Source organism: Eptatretus burgeri, chromosome 16, assembly GCF_056783735.1.
Source record: "Eptatretus burgeri isolate ZD-2024b chromosome 16, Ebu_testis_v1, whole genome shotgun sequence".
Lineage (NCBI taxonomy): Eukaryota > Metazoa > Chordata > Myxini > Myxiniformes > Myxinidae > Eptatretus > Eptatretus burgeri.
The window spans coordinates 41791251-41813367 of NC_140976.1; the positions used below are offsets into that span (position 1 = coordinate 41791251).

General features: G+C 38.2%; 1 protein-coding gene across 2 annotated transcripts in view; it reads left to right on the forward strand.

Annotated features, from left to right (window-relative positions):
• Positions 1 to 22117, forward strand: part of LOC147010947 (stAR-related lipid transfer protein 13-like) — a 73633-nt gene that overhangs the window by 43343 nt on the left and 8173 nt on the right. For both annotated transcript variants that reach the window (XM_085858876.1, XM_085858875.1), the window contains exons 8-11: positions 966 to 1125; positions 5632 to 5962; positions 6733 to 6928; positions 8640 to 8730. In XM_085858876.1, coding sequence (XP_085715002.1) covers positions 966 to 1125; positions 5632 to 5962; positions 6733 to 6928; positions 8640 to 8730 — 778 coding nt within the window. The remainder of the gene's footprint in view (positions 1 to 965; positions 1126 to 5631; positions 5963 to 6732; positions 6929 to 8639; positions 8731 to 22117) is intronic.

Consider the following 22117-nt stretch of genomic DNA (forward strand, 5'->3'; position numbering starts at 1 on the left):
AAATACCCCTATTGTTGAATGTACCAGCTCGTTTCCATGTTTCTATCATTGGTTTTCCGCGCTGCGAACGGGAACTAGGAGGCCTCATTGCTGCCGAAATCGTGCAATCGGCCCGGCAGGATTCTGGAACTCTCCGCTCGGGGTACGGCTCGGCAATGGCGCACATCGCGCAGATCCTGCCGAGGGTGAATTTCTCCGGTAGTTTGGACGACGTGGGTATTGAAATTGGCAATCGACCCTATCCCACGCGGTCGACCTATTGGCGATCTTCGGTCCGATAAGGGACCCGTCGGCTCCGGGGTGACGACCTATAAATTCCAGGTGTTCGGTGGAGCCGACTCTACTGCTCCATCTAGCGGTCGTGCTCGCCACCGAAACTCGGCCCCACAACAATATCTGTTTTAAATTTCAACCTGATCGGTTGTGTGGTCTGGCAGCCGGAATTATTTAATATTTTGAATCTGGATTCAGGGATTGAAATCAAACTTGGTGCAAGTTTGTATAATGATGTAATAATGGTGATAGAGGCATATCTGGCAACGTCTCGATGTTAAAGCGTGCCCTTCTGGTTTTTTAACCTGGTACCCAAACCACATGCACAATACATCCTGCCTCTCATCCATTCCTTTTATACTCCTACCATTTCCCAAACTCATTTGGCTTCTCTTCTTCTGCAATACTTCTTCTTTATTTTTTTAACAGGATCTAAGGTTCATAGTGGAGCTGCCACACACACATCTCACACACATGGACATACAGACAAATACACAAGACAGGACTGTTAGATGAGATAAACATCCACTGAGCTTGGCGGAAGAGCCGTCACTTCCCGATCCCACCGCTTCCTTCACTGCTTGAACTTCTTTCATGCTTTTCCTTTTTCTCAATTTTACTTATAACAATTATACCCAACACACCCCCTTGTGCATACCTAATAAATGGATTGCCCCTTTGCGTGCATATAGGAAGGTTGTCACACGTTTGGCGAGATGCGTCCGCAACCTAGAGCTGCCCGCACATGCGGTGTTTGGTGTATCCTTGGAGCGGTTGGCAAGGCATGATGGCTGCAGTTTACCACCTTCACTACGGCATATCATGAAACAACTGTCAGCACACTGTGACGTGGTGAGCGTTTATAGATGCAATAAAAGGCCTGCTCTCCAGTGACTTGTACCCATCCATCCATAATCGGGACCATACTCTGTGCAGAGCGTTGGTGCTACCTAAACAGTCTCCTTGGCTATTGGGCACAATCCTGGACAGGTCACCACTCCGACACAGGATACCAGCAAGCTGGTACTAATTTTGCCAACCTTGGAAGGATGACAGGTGGAGTCAACCCCACCTGGTATTAATTCAACAGCGAGTGGGATTTGAACTCAGGATCCTAGGATCCCATGCCCACCACCCTAACCATTAAGCCATTAAGCTTAATTCAGCCAACACCAGGCACGACTTGTATAATGGATCCTGTATGTAGATTATACATTCTTGACTCGATGAAAATTGTCTCCGCATGTCGATCAATTTCCACACGTAAGAGAATGTAAATAATTGTTGTACCATTTGGAAATAATTTTTTTGTCACGTCTGCTTTGAATAATCATGGGGAGAAATAATCTATTTCAGCCTGAACACTGACTCGTTGCTCAAAAGTCTATTGTTCAAGTTTTGTTTAAACACCAAAGCAACATCATGTGGCCAAATTCATGTTCACCTCCACCACCGAAGGTGGATGGAGGTTGTTTTCTCCCCTGTCTGTTTGTTACTTGGTGAAAATCGAAGATTTGTCAAGTATATTGGTTGGGTGCGTTCATTATTCTGTTTTTTCTCTTTGTTTGTTTATTACTTGCAAAATTGAAGATTTTTCAAATATATTGGTTAGTCGATTTTGTTATTCTGTCTGTCTGTCTGTCTGTTTACCGCTTTCAGGTCACAATTTTAAACCGGTCTTCACAAAACTTCACCACATGGTAGAGTTTGTCATAAGGAAGAAGCCTATTGTTTTTTTCTTTTTTTTCATCTGATAGACGAGAAATTTGAAAAGGATTTTCACATCAGCTTACTGAATTCAACTACCAATTATTTTAGAGGTCAACCTCAGCCAAAAGGGTCAAAAGGCCAAAGGTCAACAACTAAGTTAGTATTTCTAAAATCCTCAATTTTCAGCCGATTGACTTGAAATTTGAAGAGGATTTATATTTCACTTCACTGAATTCAAACAGCTAATTAATTTTGAGATCAACATGGACCAAAAGGTCAACATAGGCCAAAGGTCAACAACTAAGCTGGAATTTCTTAAATCCTCAATTTTCATCTGATTGACTTGAAATTTGAAGAGGATTTGCATATTTGGTCACTGAAGTCAACCACTAATTATTTTTGAGATCAAATTTGTTTTATGGATTTTGTAAGTATCGTGCTCTGCACGATGTCTTCTTGTTTGTTTGTTTGTCAATCACCTACAGGTCACAATTTTAAACTGAGTGTCATGAAATTTTATTAAGTTGTAAAGGTAGTCAGTCTCAACTGAGAAGCCTATTGATTTTGACGTCAAAGGTCATCTTAATGTCAATTTTCTAAAATCATTTTTCATCCAATTTACTTGAAAGTTGAAAAAGATTTGCATATTGCATCACTGAATTGGGAAACCAACTATTTGAGGTCAAAAGGTCAAAGGTCAACTTAAGATCGAACTTCTAAAATCATCGATTTTTTTAAATGTGAAAATCATCAATTTTCATCCGATTGACTTGAAAATTAAACAGCAATTGCACAGTGCATCATTTAATTTGGAAACCCACTATTTTAGGTCAAAAGGTCAAAGGCCAACTCAAGGACAAACATTTAAAATCATCAATTTTCAACTGAAAAATTATCAATTTAGATCATATTAACTTGGGAGTTAAACAGCAATTGTGGAGGAGGATGCACTCTACCGAGTGCCCTTCTTGTTAACTTTGTTCTTGGCCATTCATTAATGATCTCATAGTTTATGAATGCAATTATAAGTGTGATGTTTGGTCTGCCAGATTCTCCACCTAACTATAAACTGTTGGAATGGCGATTCACAGACAGAAAGTTGCATCACAAAGTGTGTCGTCTCTTGGATCGATGTTAATCTGGGTGTCCCATTTGCTGGCATTAGCTGGGGGGCATTAAAGTCCCATGGTGTGCTTCTCGAAGAGTATGTGAATTATCACTGGCATCCTGAACAAATTAAGTTCCTGCCCAAATCACCTTCAGTCAAAGGTCACTGCCGAACCAGCTGGTTTATGAAAAAGTTGGCCAAAGCAAATCCTTATCCAACCACACACGAAGGGGTAGCACTATAATGGCTGTTGCAATAGTAGTTGTAGTAGTAGTAGTAGTAGTAGTAGTAGTAGTAGTAGTAGTAGTAGTAGTAGTAGTAGTAGGCATTAGCTGATGGACATTAAAGATCCCATGGTGACCTTTGCGAAGAGTAGGCAAGCCATCGCTGGCACCATGGGCAATTCCAAATTTCTGTCCTAACTACTGCTGGGAGAGGGATGGCTAACCACTCAGTATGATCCTAAGCCAGGAAACGGCTTTGGCAGAACCAGCGCTCTGTAAAAGTATGGTACATTGTGTAGTAGTAGTCTTAGTAGTAATAAATAACGATGTATTGATTCTTAAATGGGCCGTTTTCATTGCTATTGATCAATAGTTATACCTGGTGTTGGTTTAATGGTTGGGGTTGTGGGCTTAGGATCCAAGGATCCTGAGTTCTAATCCTGCTCAGGTGGGGTTGACTGCCTGTCATCCTTCCGAGGTCGGCAAAATGAGTGCCATCTTGCTGGTATCCTGTGTCGGAGTGGTGACCTGTCCAGGATTGTGCCAAATAGCCCAGGAGACTGCTTAGGCAGCACCAATGCTCTGCGCAGAGTATGCTCCCAATGGATGGATGGATCAATAGTTCTCAAATAGGGTACCTTTATAACCTGTTATTAAGGATAAAAAATGAAGAGTTCAGCATAGGTTTGTGTCATTTCCCACAACCAATGATGATCTTTCCCCCCTCGCTAATTCTTACTCTCAGTCTGCTTGTAGCCCCTGCTACTCGCTCAGGTGTTGATTACCTATTCATCACTTGCTTGCTTCTCTCTCTCTCTCTCTCTCTCTCTCTCTCTCTCTCTCTCTCTCTCTCTCTCTCTCTCTCTCTCTCTCTCTCTCTCTCTCTCTCTCTCTCTCTCTCTCTCTCTCTCTCTCTCTCTCTCTCTCTCTCTCTCTCTCTCTCTCTCTCTCTCTCTCTCTCTCTCTCTCTCTCTCTCTCTCTCTCTCTCTCTCTCTCTCTCTCTCTCTCTCTCTCTCTCTCTCTCTCTCTCTCTCTCTCTCTCTCTCTCTCTCTCTCTCTCTCTCTCTCTCTCTCTCTCTCTCTCTCTCTCTCTCTCTCTCTCTCTCTCTCTCTCTCTCTCTCTCTCTCTCTCTCTCTCTCTCTCTCTCTCTCTCTCTCTCCAGTTGTTGGTTTGTTAACCTAACATAATCTGCCATCCTGTTCATCATGAGCTTGGCACCCAGTATAATTATGCAGCCAAAGTTGCATTATTCCAACATTATGAATATCGAGAGCCTTTTGTGATGACATCTACCTAAATATAAGTGTATTTGTGTATTTGTCATTCCCCCTTCATAAGAATGATTTAAGAAGGGGTTTAAAGGCTAATCTTTTCACACGATTGTGTGTTCACTACAGTCTATTTTTCAGGATAAAAAGCTTGAAAACCATTTTTCATAAAAGAGTAATTACGGCTCTTCTATTGGAATTGTAGATGGTGACTTGCAAACCGAGCCTCAAGGGCGGTGTACAAAAGCGTTTTAAAAAATAACAATAAATACAAGGCGCAGGGATTCGCTGTGCACATGATGTGCAACGTGAGCAGAGTAAAACAAGTATTCATTTACGTCGGTAGGATGTCCAATAAATAAAGAAGATATAAGCACACCTGACACTAGGCCGAGGCTTCAGACTTTGGCACACTCACAAGGCTGTACTGTCTAACTGAAATGTCCCAGAAGATAAAGAAAATATGACCACATATGTGCAGGCAGTGTTTTAAAAGAACCCTATTGCTATGAAACATCATATCTTCCAGTCACCTTAAATATTTTGAATAAAATAATTCCAACTCGTCACATTTGATGAGTTTTTAATACTAGTTTGTTAAATAACCATCAATGAGCACTGGGGTGGGGAGTGGGGTGTTTGACAATGACTTTACTGTCTGCCTATCAGTGCCATACAGGCTGTTGTTTGCATCGAGGGTTGAGAGACATAATGTTGTAACTGCATTTTTGGCGAAATTGAATAAAATGGCTCCTCATGTCTTTCAACACCATTATTTAGCGATTTGCAGGAAATGGAAATTTTCAGTTACAACATTATGTCTCTCAACCCGTGACATCTGCTATGTGCTTCACTATATGCTCATTCCACTTACACTCAACCCATTATAAGGTGTACTAGTCACACCCACTTTAGGGTCAACACTTGGGCAGCAAATTGGAGTAGGAGCAGAAAGTGAAATATAAAAGCCAAAAGTGAAGACTCCACAGTATTTTTTTTTCACAAGAATAATTAAGTGTACTCACACAAACTATGGTTTATTCCAGGAGGGTCTGTTTCGCAAGAGCGGTTCCCAGCTTCGAATTCAAACACTACGAGAAAAAGTGGAGCTTGTAGGCCCAGCAGGGTTTCCTCAACTAGTGGCCCCACATACCCATCTGGAGGCTCAAGACCCTGCCGCGGTTGATGGAAACTTTGAAGATGCAATGTCGTCTCTCCATGATGAAGAAAACAAAAGCTCTGACCGCTCTGTGCTTTCTGCTCTGTCAAGTCTTCTCTGCAACACCACATGCCCGCACAGCCTCGCTGACCTTCTGAAGTGTTTTCTGAGGGAGCTTCCTTTACCCCTCGTGCCTCCCAAGCTCTTCCTCTCATCCGGTAATGCACTTGGATAATCATGATCACATATTGGGGGAGGTTGGCTTGCGAAAGTGAATAGACTGTGTACTGTACAGATGAATTGCCATACAGGTTTTAGAGAACCCTTAAAAAGCTTAGCATAATGAGGTTTGTGATGCAGGGAGCAGTGTTGCCAGCCATCGCTAGTGAATCCACATTGGACTCTGATTCAATGTTGAATTAAACCCAATGGTTGCATGATTGTGAAGGCATGGGTGTGCTGCTGATGCCACGCTCATGCACAGTCAAGCAGACATTTTAGAATTTGTTCATGGCGCCGGTGTTAACTCACCTACTCTTCGTGAAGGACACCGTGGGATCTTTAACGTCTACCAATTAATGCTGGCAGACGGGACACCCAGTTTAACGTCCATCCGAGGGATGGCACACACAATGATGGATCACCCAGCCTGCTAACTACCAGGATGACAGTTTATCGCTCGGTCAAGATTCAAATTCAGGTTAGACAGCTTAGAGACAAGTGTGCATACGTCGTAAGTCGATGTGATTCGAACATGCCACAGTCATAATGGGTCAAATGATCGACCACATGATTTGCGTTGCATCTCTCTAAGTAAAATTTTTTTGTAACCTTATATTTTTGTTCTGATATGGACGGAGATAAAATGATGGATCAACATCGTGTTTATTCATTCCAGCATTCTTTTTCATTGTTTTAATGATGCAAAATATATGTTATTTTTATTGAAGTTGGTGCTGCCAATATCATTCACCTTTTTCACTTTCAGCCAGAGGGACTGCTTTGCAACTTGCCTTGCTGTTGCTTCCCGACGTGGCTCGAGAGGCCTTGCAATCGGTGCTTGCCCTACTGGGCGCTGTGGTGAAATCTCCGCACAGCCGCATGACACCACACAGCCTGGCACTTTGCTTGGCACCCTCACTCTGCCACCTGCACCACGATCTTCCTGCTCGAGCACCGAAACGGTGAGACAAGATTTGGTGTGGCACACCAGATTGACTTCTTGATGGTCATGCTTATATGCATTTTAGTGAGCTATGATATGAAGAGTAAGGACCATTAAAACAGCTTCTTCTCTTGTCTTTCATTTATCACTATTTTGAATGGCTCAACAACTCGGTTGATGGGGAACTTCCCATTTCAATGTTGTTTTGTTTGGCTCTCAAACTCATTGGGGTATAATTTAACAAACCTCTTCATCCCCCATCCTGGTGTAGTGCTCACAGGAGGTGTTTCCTCTTGTAGCACACCGTCCTTCAGATGGGAACATAAAGTCAGCTAGCTGATCTACATTTAGGATGTTCACTTGAAAGATCTCATCGTGTCTTGAGAAAAAGCAAGCCTTTGTGTGTCTGCACCCTAACCAAATTACCTGGTTGGGATTACCTGTATAATTGGCATGACCTGTAGTTGTTGAGAATTGTGTGATGCAAATATGTACCCATATGTGATGGACCAAATGACCTTGAACTAGTTTGTTATTTTTTTGTTGATATTTTAATATTTTCATCCAAGAGATCACAACAGGTGATCAACAAATACTGGATGGCTTTACGAACCTCCAAGCAAAACGATTTGATTATTATTTTCTCATTCTTCAATACGTGCACTGTAAGTGTTGTTCCGAGGATTGCTTGTCGTTGATGTATTTTAGGATTTGCAGGTAAAGTTTAATTGTGAAACGAATGCAAATATTTGAGTCTGCTTCAAGTCAAATTAAAATATTTGCATTAACAAAATAAAAATTGAGCTAATGAAGTTATTCCATAACACAACTCACAATAATTAGTTGTTCTGACGACTCTAAGACAACAAAATAATCGAGGATTTTTTTTGAGGCCTTTTAGCGCATTCCCATTGAAGCATTTTGGTCTTGATACTGGGATTCCAGGTTCAAATCCCATCTGTTAGGCAATGGACTCTCAATGTCTCTATAACTCATGTAAAACTTCACTGATCTCTCCCAAATAGTACTTTTTCACTGGAATGCTGACCATGAACCCTAATCTCACCAGCAATTTATGCAAGCATTCTGACCAATTGGGGTGCCTGCCACGCATCCACCCGATTTAGGCATCCGTTGTACAGTTTATGAGGATTATTAGCAGCTGGAAAATGAGATTTTTACAGTTAAAGAGGTACTTCCGGCTTAGGCTGTAGTAGGCAGAGCCTGTGATAGACTGAACTAAAAAAGGTGGTCTGTTGACCTGTCGTCTGTGGTGTAACAGCTGACATTGTTACACCATTGTACAGAGCTTGTCAGCTCAATTCCTGATGGTAATCCTGTCCATGCTGATGGCCAGTGAGCTAGGAACATGTCCATGGATTGATTGCTAAGTGTTGGGCTGGCATTGCTAACAAAATTGGCTGGTTGACCTGCGGGCTGCATTGCGGCAGTTGATACTGCTTATTTGCAGTGGGCGGTTCTGTTTCTTTCATAGGCTCTGCCCACTACAGACTGTGGCTTAAGCTGGAAGTACCTTTGTACTGTAGAAAATAACAAACATTAAAACTGTCTGAGCATTAGTGGAAGCATCATTGTGATCCTTTATTTTTTGGTTTTCTAAACCCTCCTTTTATTTACCCTCTTATACTCTTCAGTTCTCACCTGTTGAAATAAGCACCATGGCCTCTGACCTATCACCCCTTTCCCTTACACTCCCTCCCTGACCATAGTTCTGGAGCTATCCATTCCCAGTTGGAGAGACAGTTGGTAGCTACCGAATGTGTAAAGGAGTTGATCAGTCACCACGGAAAAATCTTCCAGGCATGTACCATCGGTGCACACTTCACAAGTCGGACACGCATGCAAATGCTTGTTTGTCTCACAAGGGAGGGGGAAAAAAAGCAAATGGGCTGAACTTTTTGAAGAGATACTGTACTCATTAAGAGACTCTTGTTGAGCCAAGTAGTTAAAGCCACTTTTACAAAAGGCTAAGCAATTTAACCGCTTTCATTGTCACTGTTACTCATAGACAAGTGTCGGATTGACCCTTGGTGTAACGCTTTAAAAGTCTCGTTGCCATAATGTTTCTATTTATTCTTCCCCATCCTCAGAAAGTTATGATCACCCTTTCATTGCAGTCGCTTTGTGAAAACAATTAATCCTGAATCTTTCTTGCCAACAACTCGATTTCCCTATTTGAGTAACATTCTCTCCAGATGATTTAGCATGGTGTCACTCCAGGGAGATATTCCTACAGAGTTTGAATGAAGGCATGGATTCCTTTTCATTATATAGGACATTTTGTTTTCCCTTGTATGTTTATCATCCTATTGAACTTCACCACTTCGTTTTCAAAAATGATTAATTTTTATATTTAATTAATACATTTCATACATGTTTGACTCTATAAAACCCATCCAAACATTCATCTATGGGTCCACCTGAAAGGCAGTTGGCATCAGCTTTTGAAGTTTCCATAGCTGAAAGCTCACTCATGACAGATGTATGGTGTTTCATAAGCAGGTCTTAACAAGAATAGGGATTTGGAATTTATCCAGGGTACCAAACAAACTTATTTCAGATTGCCCTGAGGATTACGAGACATACCTCACCTTTATGGAATGCACTTTACCAGTGGCGAATATCTTCAAACCAACTATGAAATGAGACGGTCTGAGGTTCAATGACAATCCTTAAAAGGGTCCTTGGAACAATGATGCGATTGAAAGGAATAAGTTGAGAAAACATCAAAAATTGGTCCTTGAAAATGATCCCAGTGAGAAAAGGAAATACCTTTGGCCTTGGGAGGCATCTGTCACACATTCTGACACCTGCAAGAGGAAGTTATGACCAACACGAGACACACCGATTTGAATGGTAATTGTATTGAGGACTGACAAAGTGATGATGTTTCTGTGTGTCAGTTTTAATTTCAATCCAAATGGTGGATTTGTTTTCAAACAATGTTTCCAGAAACTTCCAAATGACCCTCAATACATTGTGTTAGTAAAGCTCTGGTAGATTTCCATTGATTGGCTGTAAAGTTTAGGATATTATTGATATAGACGGAATCAGGGTTGGATGAGACTGAATAGAAAGCGAATACAAAACTGTTGCTTATTTGCTCTCATTTGGACTCAAAGTTTTCCTCTTGTAGATCCCATGATAAGTATGATCATGGGGGTTCTGTTATTGAAACTTCATCAATAATTACCAGTTAAAACCAGTTTTCTGAGACGTATTTCCCAGAAGTCAACAGTTTCTTCAACAAATTCCCTGAAATCAACAAAAATAGTTTTCTATTCCCAAAAAAACAACTAATGTCATCTGGTTTCTCAGACACTTTTGTCATTTTTTTTACACTTTCCAACGAATTGATTCAAAAGTATCACAATTCTCTCCTTTAGAACACATTATCCATTTTTACAATTTGTTTATTATCCCCATAAATTAAAAAAATTCCCTAATTATGAAATTACACAATATATAATTACTACCCTCTATGCGCTTCGGCAAAATTGCTCAATAAATTATGTACAGTACTCATTTTTCACTTCATTCATTCAGTTTGCCTCGCTCCCTTCCCCCTTTTGATTATGTTGGCTGGTTTCCCAGAACCTGGGTTTTTATGCTGCTAAACAGCTTCCTTGCCTCAGGCTGACACATATTCACATGATAGTTGGGACATTCTGATGGCTCACCCAAGAGAAACAGAGGGAATTTTAAAATTTTATTAAAAAAAAAATACTCTACTAAATACAGACAAAAAAAAACTTCTTAAAATTTTTGCTTTGAATAATTTTCTACTTTATAAATAAGGTGACTACAACCCATTGTGATGTCTGTAATAAGTACTTCAAACACTACAACATACACTTACAATCATGCAAACACCAAATAAAAGTTAGAATAGTCTCTTCTTCGGACAATGTTCATTTTAATGTCTGCTCAAAGGATTTGTCAAAACATATTTATAAAAAACACATTCTATCATAAATTATAATCGTTTCGGAGAATAATGTGGAAAAATCATATCAAGGGTACCGAAGTGTTACAAGCAGTGCCGGATTAACCACCAGGCCCGTGAGGCCCGGGCCTTGGCCTACGAAAAATATTTGGCCGACAAAAATTTCCGACATTTTTTTTCAGTCTTAATTGAACGCTCCTTCAGCACACTAAAGCGCGTGAAAAATTGTCTTCGGACGACCATGGGGCAGGTGCGCATGTCCACACTCGCTCTGCTCTGTGTTTAATCCGAGCTGATGAAGCAAATCAATTTCTCCAAAGTGATCGCGTCGTTTGCCAACCAAAAGGCACGAAAGAAGGTGTTTCAGCAGGGCGGAAATTGAATATACAAATTCCTCTGAATTTGTTTTCTGTATCGTTTGTTTCTCAATTTCGAAACCGAATTGGATTTTACAAGCACTTGTATATTTGAAAGTCGGACAAATCGCCATTTACCTCAGTCTGTTCCGATTAAATTTCATGTTCAAAATCGTCGTTTTGGTCACTCTTTAATTTGGCCGATGAAATCTCAAGGGCCTTGGCCTACGAAAACCTTAATCTGGCCCTGGTTACAAGCTGACCTCCAGGCCAGGGTTTATCTTTGAGTTTTACCCATCACAACCAGCCTGGATGACACTTTATATTGTGTTTTTTTTTTAAAAACAAAGTTATGACCTATTTTTCAAAATAAGGTGTACGCACATTATACCGATTTTGAAAGTATGCATGATCGTCAATAAATCCATTAATTAGAGTGCTAAATAGCTAAATTTGGTATAAAAATGACTATCAACCTGGCCTGGAGGACATCTTGTAACATTCAGGTACCTTGATGTGATTTTTAGAACTCTTGAGATTATTCTCCCAGACTATAAGCACCATACTCAAGAGAACTATCATCATATCATTTATTTATCTACTGCTCATCTTGCTCAATGCACATTAAAAATCAGCATTATGAAAGATAGATTGAAACAAAAATTCAAATTAAGATGCTTAGTAGAACTGACCAGAGTTTATCGTTGAAGATGCTGATGGAATATTTAAAGGTTATATAAAAATAAGGATTTTGAAGTGTAAATAACCAGAAGCAAAATCAATGGCTGAAGCAATTTTTAAAGCTAATCCTTATGTTGAAACTCTAATTAGCAACAGCTTGGATAAATTAAATACTTAAAAATTGTATATGGGAATAACATTTATAATGGTAAAAGAAAGTAAAAAAGAAAATGAGAGGAAAGAAGAAACAATGAGAACAGAACCTCATTTTATTGCTTCATTTGGAGATTTTTTTTTAAATTGTTATATTTATGAAGAATTGCAGAGATTTGAAAGAGATGTACTGTAAATGATAAAATTGAAGGAAGTGGATTTAATGTTTAAATTGTTTTTCCCCCCCACAAATACGTATATTAAAATCAGACCTTCTTAAAGCTTCTTCCTAACCCTAACCCTAACAAATCGACTTACCAAAAGAAATAAAATTTAAAAAACAGTTGTTAATGTTCAAAATAAAGATAATAAATGATTTAAAAAATAATATGAGTGTACTTTAAATGTTAAACGAATAGAATTTCCATTGAGGTTGGAGGATGTCCCCAATTTTGAAAAAATGAACAATCTATCTGCAAATGTACCTGGATGAATGGAGACCAACAAAGTTCAATTATTAAAAATTACAAACAACTCCAAAAAGGATGAAAGACGCATTGATCCTATTTATTTTAACATGTTCCAAGGAGTTTTGTAAACTCACCCATTGATGACTTTTACTTGTACATTTTCAACTTAAATTCATCATGGAATCATGTATTTTCCTTGTTGCAAAGACAGCATCTAAATCAGAGACAATTGTACTCATACATGTTCCGAGTACACCATGGCACTCATCTTTGGGGGGAAAAGACAAACAAATAGAATGAAAATATCTTCATTAGTTCGGCTACAATGAGCAGTTGAATCAACTACCGATAGGCACTCAGCTGGTAAATTCATGTTTTTGATTATTTTTTTTTTAAAATGGTTCCAAATTTACTCTACTTCGGCTTTAAGGATGCTGTTTTTTGCAGCATGGAAAAGGGTTTGGGAGAGTGGGGGTTGGGGTTAGGCAATCAAATGATGCAAGAAAATGCATTTCTGCAGTCTGAAACCTTGCACAAACTGCAAAAAAGGATTTTGTATACATTACAATCATGAGTAAAGTATATCAATAAATTGAGATGCCAAGCTGAACCTGTAGTACAGAAGTGCTCTCATGTCATTTTTAGATATTAGAAACTTCAAACCATGTTAACTACCAGCATCTTTGCATATGGGCAACTCTTCATCATGCAAATATACAATGCAAATCTCTTAAAACAACAATAAACAGATGTTTGGTACTACAGAAATTTAATATGGATACAAAAAACACTACATGATAGTGACCGAAGCTTTTCGTGCTGCACTCTTCAGGGTAAAAAAATCGCATCAAGTAAAGAAGGAAGTGAAGGCGTGTGATTTATACGCAGGTCTCAATAAGGTAGACGCTGATTGGTTCAACCGGAATGACGCCACGGTTAATCCGAACGTCCATTGGTCGGCTCATTATCTTCCCCTCGAGCTCCCATTGGCTGGAGCGGAGTTCGTTGATTATTGACATTTGCAACTACATCCTGGAGAGATCTCTTCTTGATTTGAGAAATGTGATTTAAGATTCGGTACGTTTTTAATATTTGATGCTAAGTTAGATAATGGACTTGCCATAAACTTGTATGTGTCAAGAAATCTGATATGGGTTATGGGGGATGTATGAATTGTTTTTGTGAATGAGATGTATTTTTGATTTGTGTTTGGAATGGCAGAAATATCTCCAGATGTCTTTGAAAGTTTATTTATAAATACTGTAGATGTGTGTCATAGTGAGCGTTGTTGTGAAGAAAGACAGGAATAAAGTTTGGAGGCTTGTAATTAAGATTACAACGGGAATGAGCTGGACCTCTATATTTACCAGCAAGATGACAGTGATCCCCGACCTTCACTTCTCCCTCAGTTTTCTCCTCACAAATATGACAGATACTATTCTTTCTAAATTCCTTTTTCTCTCCCTTTGTTAATAACATTGGTTTTTAGGTTTTAACCATTATTTCTCTGAGTCTTATATAGTCTTTTTCCAATCGTCTTACAAACTCCTCTGAGGCATCTTCTCCTCAATAAAGTTCTAACTTGTTGTATTCATCACCAACAGATGATTTGATATAATAACAGAAACCACAAGGAGTATGTTTTTGATATTTATTTGTGTATGATTTATTTGGATTTGGAGAAACTATCTATCTTTTCAAGGATACTTTCAAAATCAGCATATATCACAAACGGATATTTTATAGATTTGTGGAAATCTTTGAATGATATGTTTGAACCTGCTTTTGGTAAATTAATTTCGGTTGATTTATGATTCCGACATTATTTTGAATGTTGATTTAATCGTTCTTTTGTATGAAAGGAGTTGAGACGTTTCTTACAAGGATACGTTTTACATTTTCTCTTATATAGTTGTGATTTGGTTAATCTTGATAAATTTTTGATGAAAGTATAATGTGATTTTTCCTTTGAAGTAAAGTAGAGAAGGTCAATGTGTGTTTCATCATTTTTATAGTTGTTTGAAATTTTTAATATCTGAACTTTGTTTGTATCTGTTAATCCATATACATTAACAGATAGATTATTCATTTTCTCAAATTTAGGAATATCTCTCGATGACATTGGAAACTTTAAATCTCTAACATTTAATGTATTCTCGTATTTCTTATAATGTTCAACCCTGTCAGGATTCCATTATGGAGGATGTAGGTGAGCAAGAACAGACCATACAAAACATTTATTATCTTTGTTTTGAATATTAACAACCGCTTTCTTAAGCTTGAAGGTAAATCAATATAAAAAGAAGCTTGAAGAGGATCTGATTTTAAGATGTGTATATCTCAAAAGATTATTTTTGTAATAGTAAATCCACTACCCACTACAGTGTTATCAACATCTTGTTCTTCTCTCTGGAGTTCATTGTAAACATCACATATTACAAAATCTTGAAATGATGAGATAAAGTGAAGGTTTGTCCTCATATAGGGGGTAGTTTCATCACTTTGTCTTACCATATTCAATTTTACTCCCATATAAAACTTAAAAGTTTCCATTTCACTTAATGTGTTTTTAATTCTAGTTTCAATACTTTGTTTAACCACATCAACAGCTTCCATGATTGAAGATGGTCCAGGGTCTTGAAAGCGAAACAATCTTATTTTTATATGTCCTTTAAATGCTCCATCAGTGTTTTCAATGGAGAATTTAGTGGCACCTTCCCTTTCTTCATTGTTCTTGTGTTTGTGTGATTGAAGGTGTTTATTATAATTTTTTTTAAAGAATATCATTATCACATCTATCACAATGTTTTGTTTCTTGGTCAAGTGGAGATATTTGTCTGAAAAGATTGAATGTGTGTTTGTTGATTTGAAGGTGTTTTTTATAACATTTATATTCATGATTACAAACATCACAGTACGTTGTATTCACAATATTTATATAACAAAACTTTGCTTAAAATAAAATTTTCTTGATGAAAATTTTGTTTAATTTATAGGTGAATCTGTGCTTAAAACCATTTTATCCTCCAACTTTTTTCACTTAATAAATACAATGTATCAAGACACAAAAGACTAGTTTCAATCAATCTCTTCATTTGTAAAAGATACTGAGAAATATGCCGAGGATGTAAAATTGAATAAAGATAAATATAAAAACAATTATGGTGAATAATATGAGTTCTTCAATTTCCTTCAGTGGAAGGGCTTTTCGTATATCTGGAAGAACATCAATTTAAGTAGCTCAAACAAAAGTTTCTCCTCTCCTTCTGGCAATATATTCAAAACTATGAAAAGCAATGAAACAAGAAAAAGTATCAAAAAAGAAAAACCTCATGGATGAGGCTTTAGAAAGAAAAGATAAGACCATCTGTAATATGCAAGGAGAAATTTGTATTTTTTTCAACAACCCTAAAGATGTAAATCCTGATGAAATAAAGGATGTTAATATATGTGACCCTCCAGTACAAAACCAGTCGGAAGTCGCAAAAATTCAATATTGAGTTATTGGGTTTATTTGAAAGCCCATAAAATAAGCTCCACAATGGTGTATTTGAGAAACATAGTCCTTATATTTGGAGTTTGAGAAACATAGTCCTTAGCAACATATACTAGCAATAGTTTCTCAAACTTCAGAAGCAAATATCCGGTTATTTCGATTTTCCCAATAACGTGTGTTGTAAAACGTCATCGTAAGATATCTCGGTCAGTTTGTGATGGACCAACATGTATAATACACCGTTGTGATGCTTATGTTATGGGCTTTCAAATAAACCCAATAACTCAATATTGAATTTTTGCGACTTACAACTGGTTTTGTACTGGAGGGTCACATATCAGGTGAAATGACATTTCGTTCAATAGTAGTTAAGGATCATTTTAAAATTACCTTTAATATAAAAAATGTAGTAGTTGAATCTGTTAATGAAAAAAAGTATATAGATATAGATGGTAATGTTTTTTTTCTACTAATTAAATGAGTCATTATTCAACTGAAGATTTTGAAGATTATGAGAGTGATGATAGTATCTCTGTTGGAACAGAAGACAATTATGATACCGAGAGTTTGTGTTCAAACGATAGTTATGAAAGTAGTTTTAGAGATGATTGTGAAAGTACTGAAGATGATACTGAAGATGAATTTTATTTGAAGTAAAGTTTTACCTTACCAAAAGGTGTGTGAAAGCAATGGAAATAAAGAACCCATTTTGGATACTAGTGCATGCCCGTACGTGTGTGGCCGTACGTGCAAAAAACAAAAAACAACAAAAAAAAAAAACTTTCAAACTGCGTGCCAGAAACAACAAACACACAGGTCGTTCCTTCGCTCGTGCGTGCCCGTACGTGCAAAATAAAAAATAAATAATAATAATTTCAAACCGCGAGCCAGAAATGACAAATGACAGCATTTGAAAGTCTGTATACAATCTATGCGATTGACCTGAGTGCTCAAAAGGAAACGATAAAGTCTAATCGAGTGGATACTTCCCTATACATTGAAAGAGGAGAGAGTGAAGAAGTTGATACATATTGTTTGCTTTTGAAAGAAACAGAATTACAGATTAATACAGATAATGGTGTTATGATTAGTCTCACATAATTTTTTTCATAAATAAATGAGTAGTAAAGTGCCAACTGGGGTATATGTTAATCAGATCAATCTTCATAAATTATCATCTTGTATTCAAAATCAAAAGCCTTGTATGATTAACGTTAATACAATTCAGAGAAAAGGAGCAGTAAGAATTGATGTTTTGCTCACAAGAGAACAGGTGAAAATCTTGAACGATACTGGCTCACTTAAAATTAAAATGTCAAAACCAATGTTGAAGAAATCTTCAATAAGAGAGACGAGTGGAGGATTTAGCCCATTTCTAATTCCTTTATTTGCTGGTTTAAGTGCGGCTGGAGCATTGACAGGTGGTATTTCAACAGCGGTGAAAACTGCCAACGAAAGGAAGGCTCAACTCCGGGCTCAAAATGAATTGGAAAGACATAACAAAGAGTTGGAGAAACAAATTAGTGGAAGTGGTGTAATTGTCGATTTTGCTGAAAAACTTGAAAGTCTGCCTGATAAAGCGAGATTGTTAGTTGGAGATATGCTTTCTTCTATTGCACAAGCAGGTGTAAAATTAACTAAAAGGGGTAATGGATTATATCTTTCTAATAAATAAATGAGCATTGATGAGTGGTTTAAAGAATTTGGAAAGAATACAACATCAAATTTACAACTTGTCAAATATTGTAAGAAATTAAAAATTCATAAGTGGTTATTTGTATGAGAGATGAATTAACAAACGTGTCTAAACATACAAAGAATATTATTATGAACTTAGAAGATAATAATGGGAACGGTTCTCATTGGGTTTGTATTTTTAATAGTCAAGACAAATATTATTTTGATAGTTTTGGTCTTCCACCACCTGTTGAAGTCATAAAATTCTTACAAATCGTGTTTATCAAACATTTCAAGTCCAATAATTAAATTCCAAGTGTTGTGGTCAATTATGTCTACATGTGTTATTTCAACTCAACAAAAATTAAAATTTTAATGACATTATTTTTCATCTAATATAAATTACTTATGTTGGTAAAGATGGTTCTATCTTTGGTGTATCCCAAGAACTGGAAATTGATTTATCAAATTATTATACAAAGGCACAGGCTGAATGACAGAAATATAGTATAACAAAAATATTAATATGAAAAATGCTTATAAGTTAATAAATTATCCAAGCCCGACTGACGCGAATGACTTGGTGAGAGTAAGCGATTTATCACAATATATATCCTTAAATAAAACGGCCGTGTATTCCAAAGATGCAGAAGTGTCGATTTTATCTCCAGGTCACACAGAATTCACAGTTCCAATTGAAATAAAAATTTATAAAGAAGGGCGTATCGTTTGTATGAGAATAGAACAATGGGGGTATGATATGAATGATTTAGGGTATAATTGGTCATTTAAAATTAACTGAGAATACCTGGAACAATTAAATCAGTCTTGTAAGGAAGAATATTATCCACTTGGTGCCGAGAATGAGTTTTGTGGAAGCACGATTAGCAAACAACAAATTAAAATAATTTAATAAGGGTAAAATCAATAATGGTTTTGCCATTGTTTATATCATGAAAACACAAAGAACAGGATTATATATAATCAGTAAGGAAATACAAAATGATTTAACTTTGGGAAGATGGGGAGGTGTTTCCTGTCATTATATTAATCTGTCATAGATTTCTAATACATAAATGACAGCAAGAACGCTTCAAGAAAATTATCATTTCTGTGTCCAAGCATACCTTCAAGAAAAGGGTATTCAGTATTTTAATAAATATTGTTACGGATTCGCGCCCGCCGGCGTGCTGACGGCCACGTAACTCGAATCGCGGCACGTCGCCCACCGGACGGACAATCCAGTCGTGACCCTCTCGGACTAACGCCGGGAACCAGTCATGGGTGGACCTTTCGGTCTCACCGCGATCGAGCCAATCAGCCCCCGCGTGGGATAGGGTTGCTCGCCAAATTCGACCTACCTAAGTACCCACGCGGAGGGTAGACCGGGCGATCGCACCTCGCCGCAGGTCGACTTCGGACACAGGCCACTTAAGCGACCCGTTCCGTACTATCAGAATAACCGAGCGGTGTTATCGTCGACCTCGACGGTTCGATTAATTATCGGGCGTATTCAGCCCACTACCAACCCTTTACGTGAAGCAGGATGAGGATTCAATGGGAGAAATGACGAAGCGAAGCGGGAAACAGTTCAACACAAAGCACATTTATTCGCGATGAACGGAAAGCGCACATATACAATTCCACCAAAAGCACACAGAAAAGAAAAACACAATTCAATTTACACAAGAAGCAAATGTAAAAGCGAAAACACAATGCAGAGCTAATACCGACTACCGAGCACACGGCAACACTTATACAATTTTACTTCACAGACGGCGCCGACAACACATACCCAAAACCAAGGAAAAGAAATACCCTCAAGGATGAGGCGGGCCTGAGGCCGAGACCGGGTCGGCCGACCCGTCTGGTGATGAGACGCGGAGCGGCGATGGCGCCTCAACTCCGCGGGCCTCGCGGACAGTCTCTGGTAGGGGGTGGGAAAGGGGCCCCCTTGGTCGCACTATCTCAGCGCGGGGGGAAACAGGAGGGGGTTGCTGATGCTCGGGGTATAGAGGATCTTTATTATCCCGCGACGAGCGTCTCCACCTCGGCCAGGTCGCGCTGTCGGCCTCCCTCGGGTGCAGCTCCCTGCACGACGCGAGCACCCCCTCGTCTGGTGTCGCCGCCTTTCCACAGCTCTGTCCCCTCCGTTCCGACTCCAACGCACACGACGAGCAGCTCCACCGCCCGCGAAGTCTTCACTCTCCAACACCGGTACCCACAGCGGGGCAAGAACGGTGGCGATGCTACGGTTGCGAGGTGTGACGGGAAGGTCGTGGCGGTTGTGGTGAAGCGGCGTTGTGGTTGGTGGTTGATGTTGTGGTTGTGGTGGTAATCATGGCGGTTGGTCCAAATTAAAGATAGTAAAAGAAAAACGGCTATCCTGAAGAGTCGCAGCACGCATAAATGACATGTATTCCCACTAGACAACGGGTTTGGGCCTAACTACACATGTACTTACCGAGATACCTCACCTAAGGGACCTGAATGGTGGTTTGCGAATTTGGTAACCACAACAATATGTTCTGCAACATAAGAATGAGGTATTTTCAATAAAAGATTGGCTTTATACTGATGTTAATAAACCAACAACTTTGGATTTAACTAAAATGTTAAATAATGAAAAAAAATTTAAGTTAAGAAAACGCAAGGTTCTTTTAGGAATTCAGAAGAAATTTTATTGGTTTCCTGGTGTAAAAAAAATTATTTTGGATACAGGAATAACAAGAAATCCTGATGAATATATGTATGATATTCTATGGGGTGTAAGCGATTCAAGGATAGTAAGGGACAAGGAAGGAGTTGAAGAAACTGAGACAAAGGAGGAGAAGGAGAAGAGAGAGGAGGAGAGGGAGAAGAGGGAGAAGGAGTAGAGGGAGAAGAGAGATAAGGAGGAGAGGGAGAAGAGAGGAGGAGAGGGAGAAGAGAGAGGAGGCAAGGGAGAAGAGAGAGAAGGAGGAGAGGGAGAGGGAGGAAAGAGAGAGAATAAATAAATATAAAAATATGGAAACCAGTGAGATTAGAAAAAGATTGGGGGTATTACAGAAAATAAATAAATCTCAACGCACCGAGGAGGAAAATAAATAATTGACAAGTCTATTAGAAATATTTGCGTCAAGACTATTAACATCGTTTTCCTTGGTGTGATTGACTTTAATTAAAGTTTTACATTTTTTTTCTTAAATAAATGGAGGAGAGAGTGAAGACATTTCTGAGGATTCTTTATGTCTTAAAAATTAAGATTCAAATGTGCATGTTGGAAACTAAAAAGGTTTTCGCACTCTGTAGGAATTTTTCTCATAAATAAATGAGTTATTGTCTAAAATGTAAAAAGAAAACCAAGAGTAAAAATATCTCGTATGTTAAAAGTAAAAATAATAGGGTTATACAAAAAGGTACATGTTCTTGTGTGGCTCAAAAAAGAGTGAATTCCCAAAACACAAACGTGGAGGAGATATCCAAAAAATTTTATCAGGAAGTAAATTTACAACTACTGGAATACCAGGGGAATTACATCTACCATGGTATTCTTTCTGTGGTCCAGGAACAAACTTGGATAAAAGATTAGATGAGGCAGACAATCCTAAACCATGGAGCGAACTTATCAATAGGGTTGATGAAGTGTGCATGAGGCACGATATTGATTATGGAAATAGCACAACATTGGAAGAAAAACATGAAGCCGATAGAGAAATGTTGTATAATTTGTCTCTGATACAAAATTCAACCTTGAGAGAAAAAGTTGATTGGTTCATCGTGAAGAAGATGATCAGTGCTAAATTGAAACTTGGGCTTGGAAATTCAAAAAACCTATAGGCTCTAATGATATCATTAAGATTGATGAGCAATTAGCTGATGAATTGCATAAACCAATAATCACAAAGTTTCATAGAAGGAAGGTTTATTCCAAGGAAGTTGATTATATCTGGTCCGCTGATTTGATTGAACTCAATTATGATAAGGGGTACAAGTATGCTTTAACCGTTATTGATTTGAGGAGTAGGTATGCGTGGGTTGACCCTTTAAAAAACAAAACAGGTAATACTCTTATGATAGCCTTTCAACAGATATGTAATAAAAGCAAAAGAAAACCTAAAAAAATTGTGGACTGATGAGGGTACAGAGTTCTCCAACAAAACATTTATGAATTTTCTTAAAAATAACATTTCATTAATACAGTACCTTTAATGAAGGAAAAGCGGTTGTTATTGAGCGTTTTAATCGCACTTTAAAAGAGAGAGTATAGAAAAAATTCACTCAACTCGGTTCTCAACAATGGTTATCTTCAATTCAGGATATTGTAGATAAGTGCAACGACACGATTCATACCTCAATGAAAACGAAACCATCAGAAACATTTACAAAATTAGAATATGAAAAAGAGATTAATGTCAGAAAGCCTAAG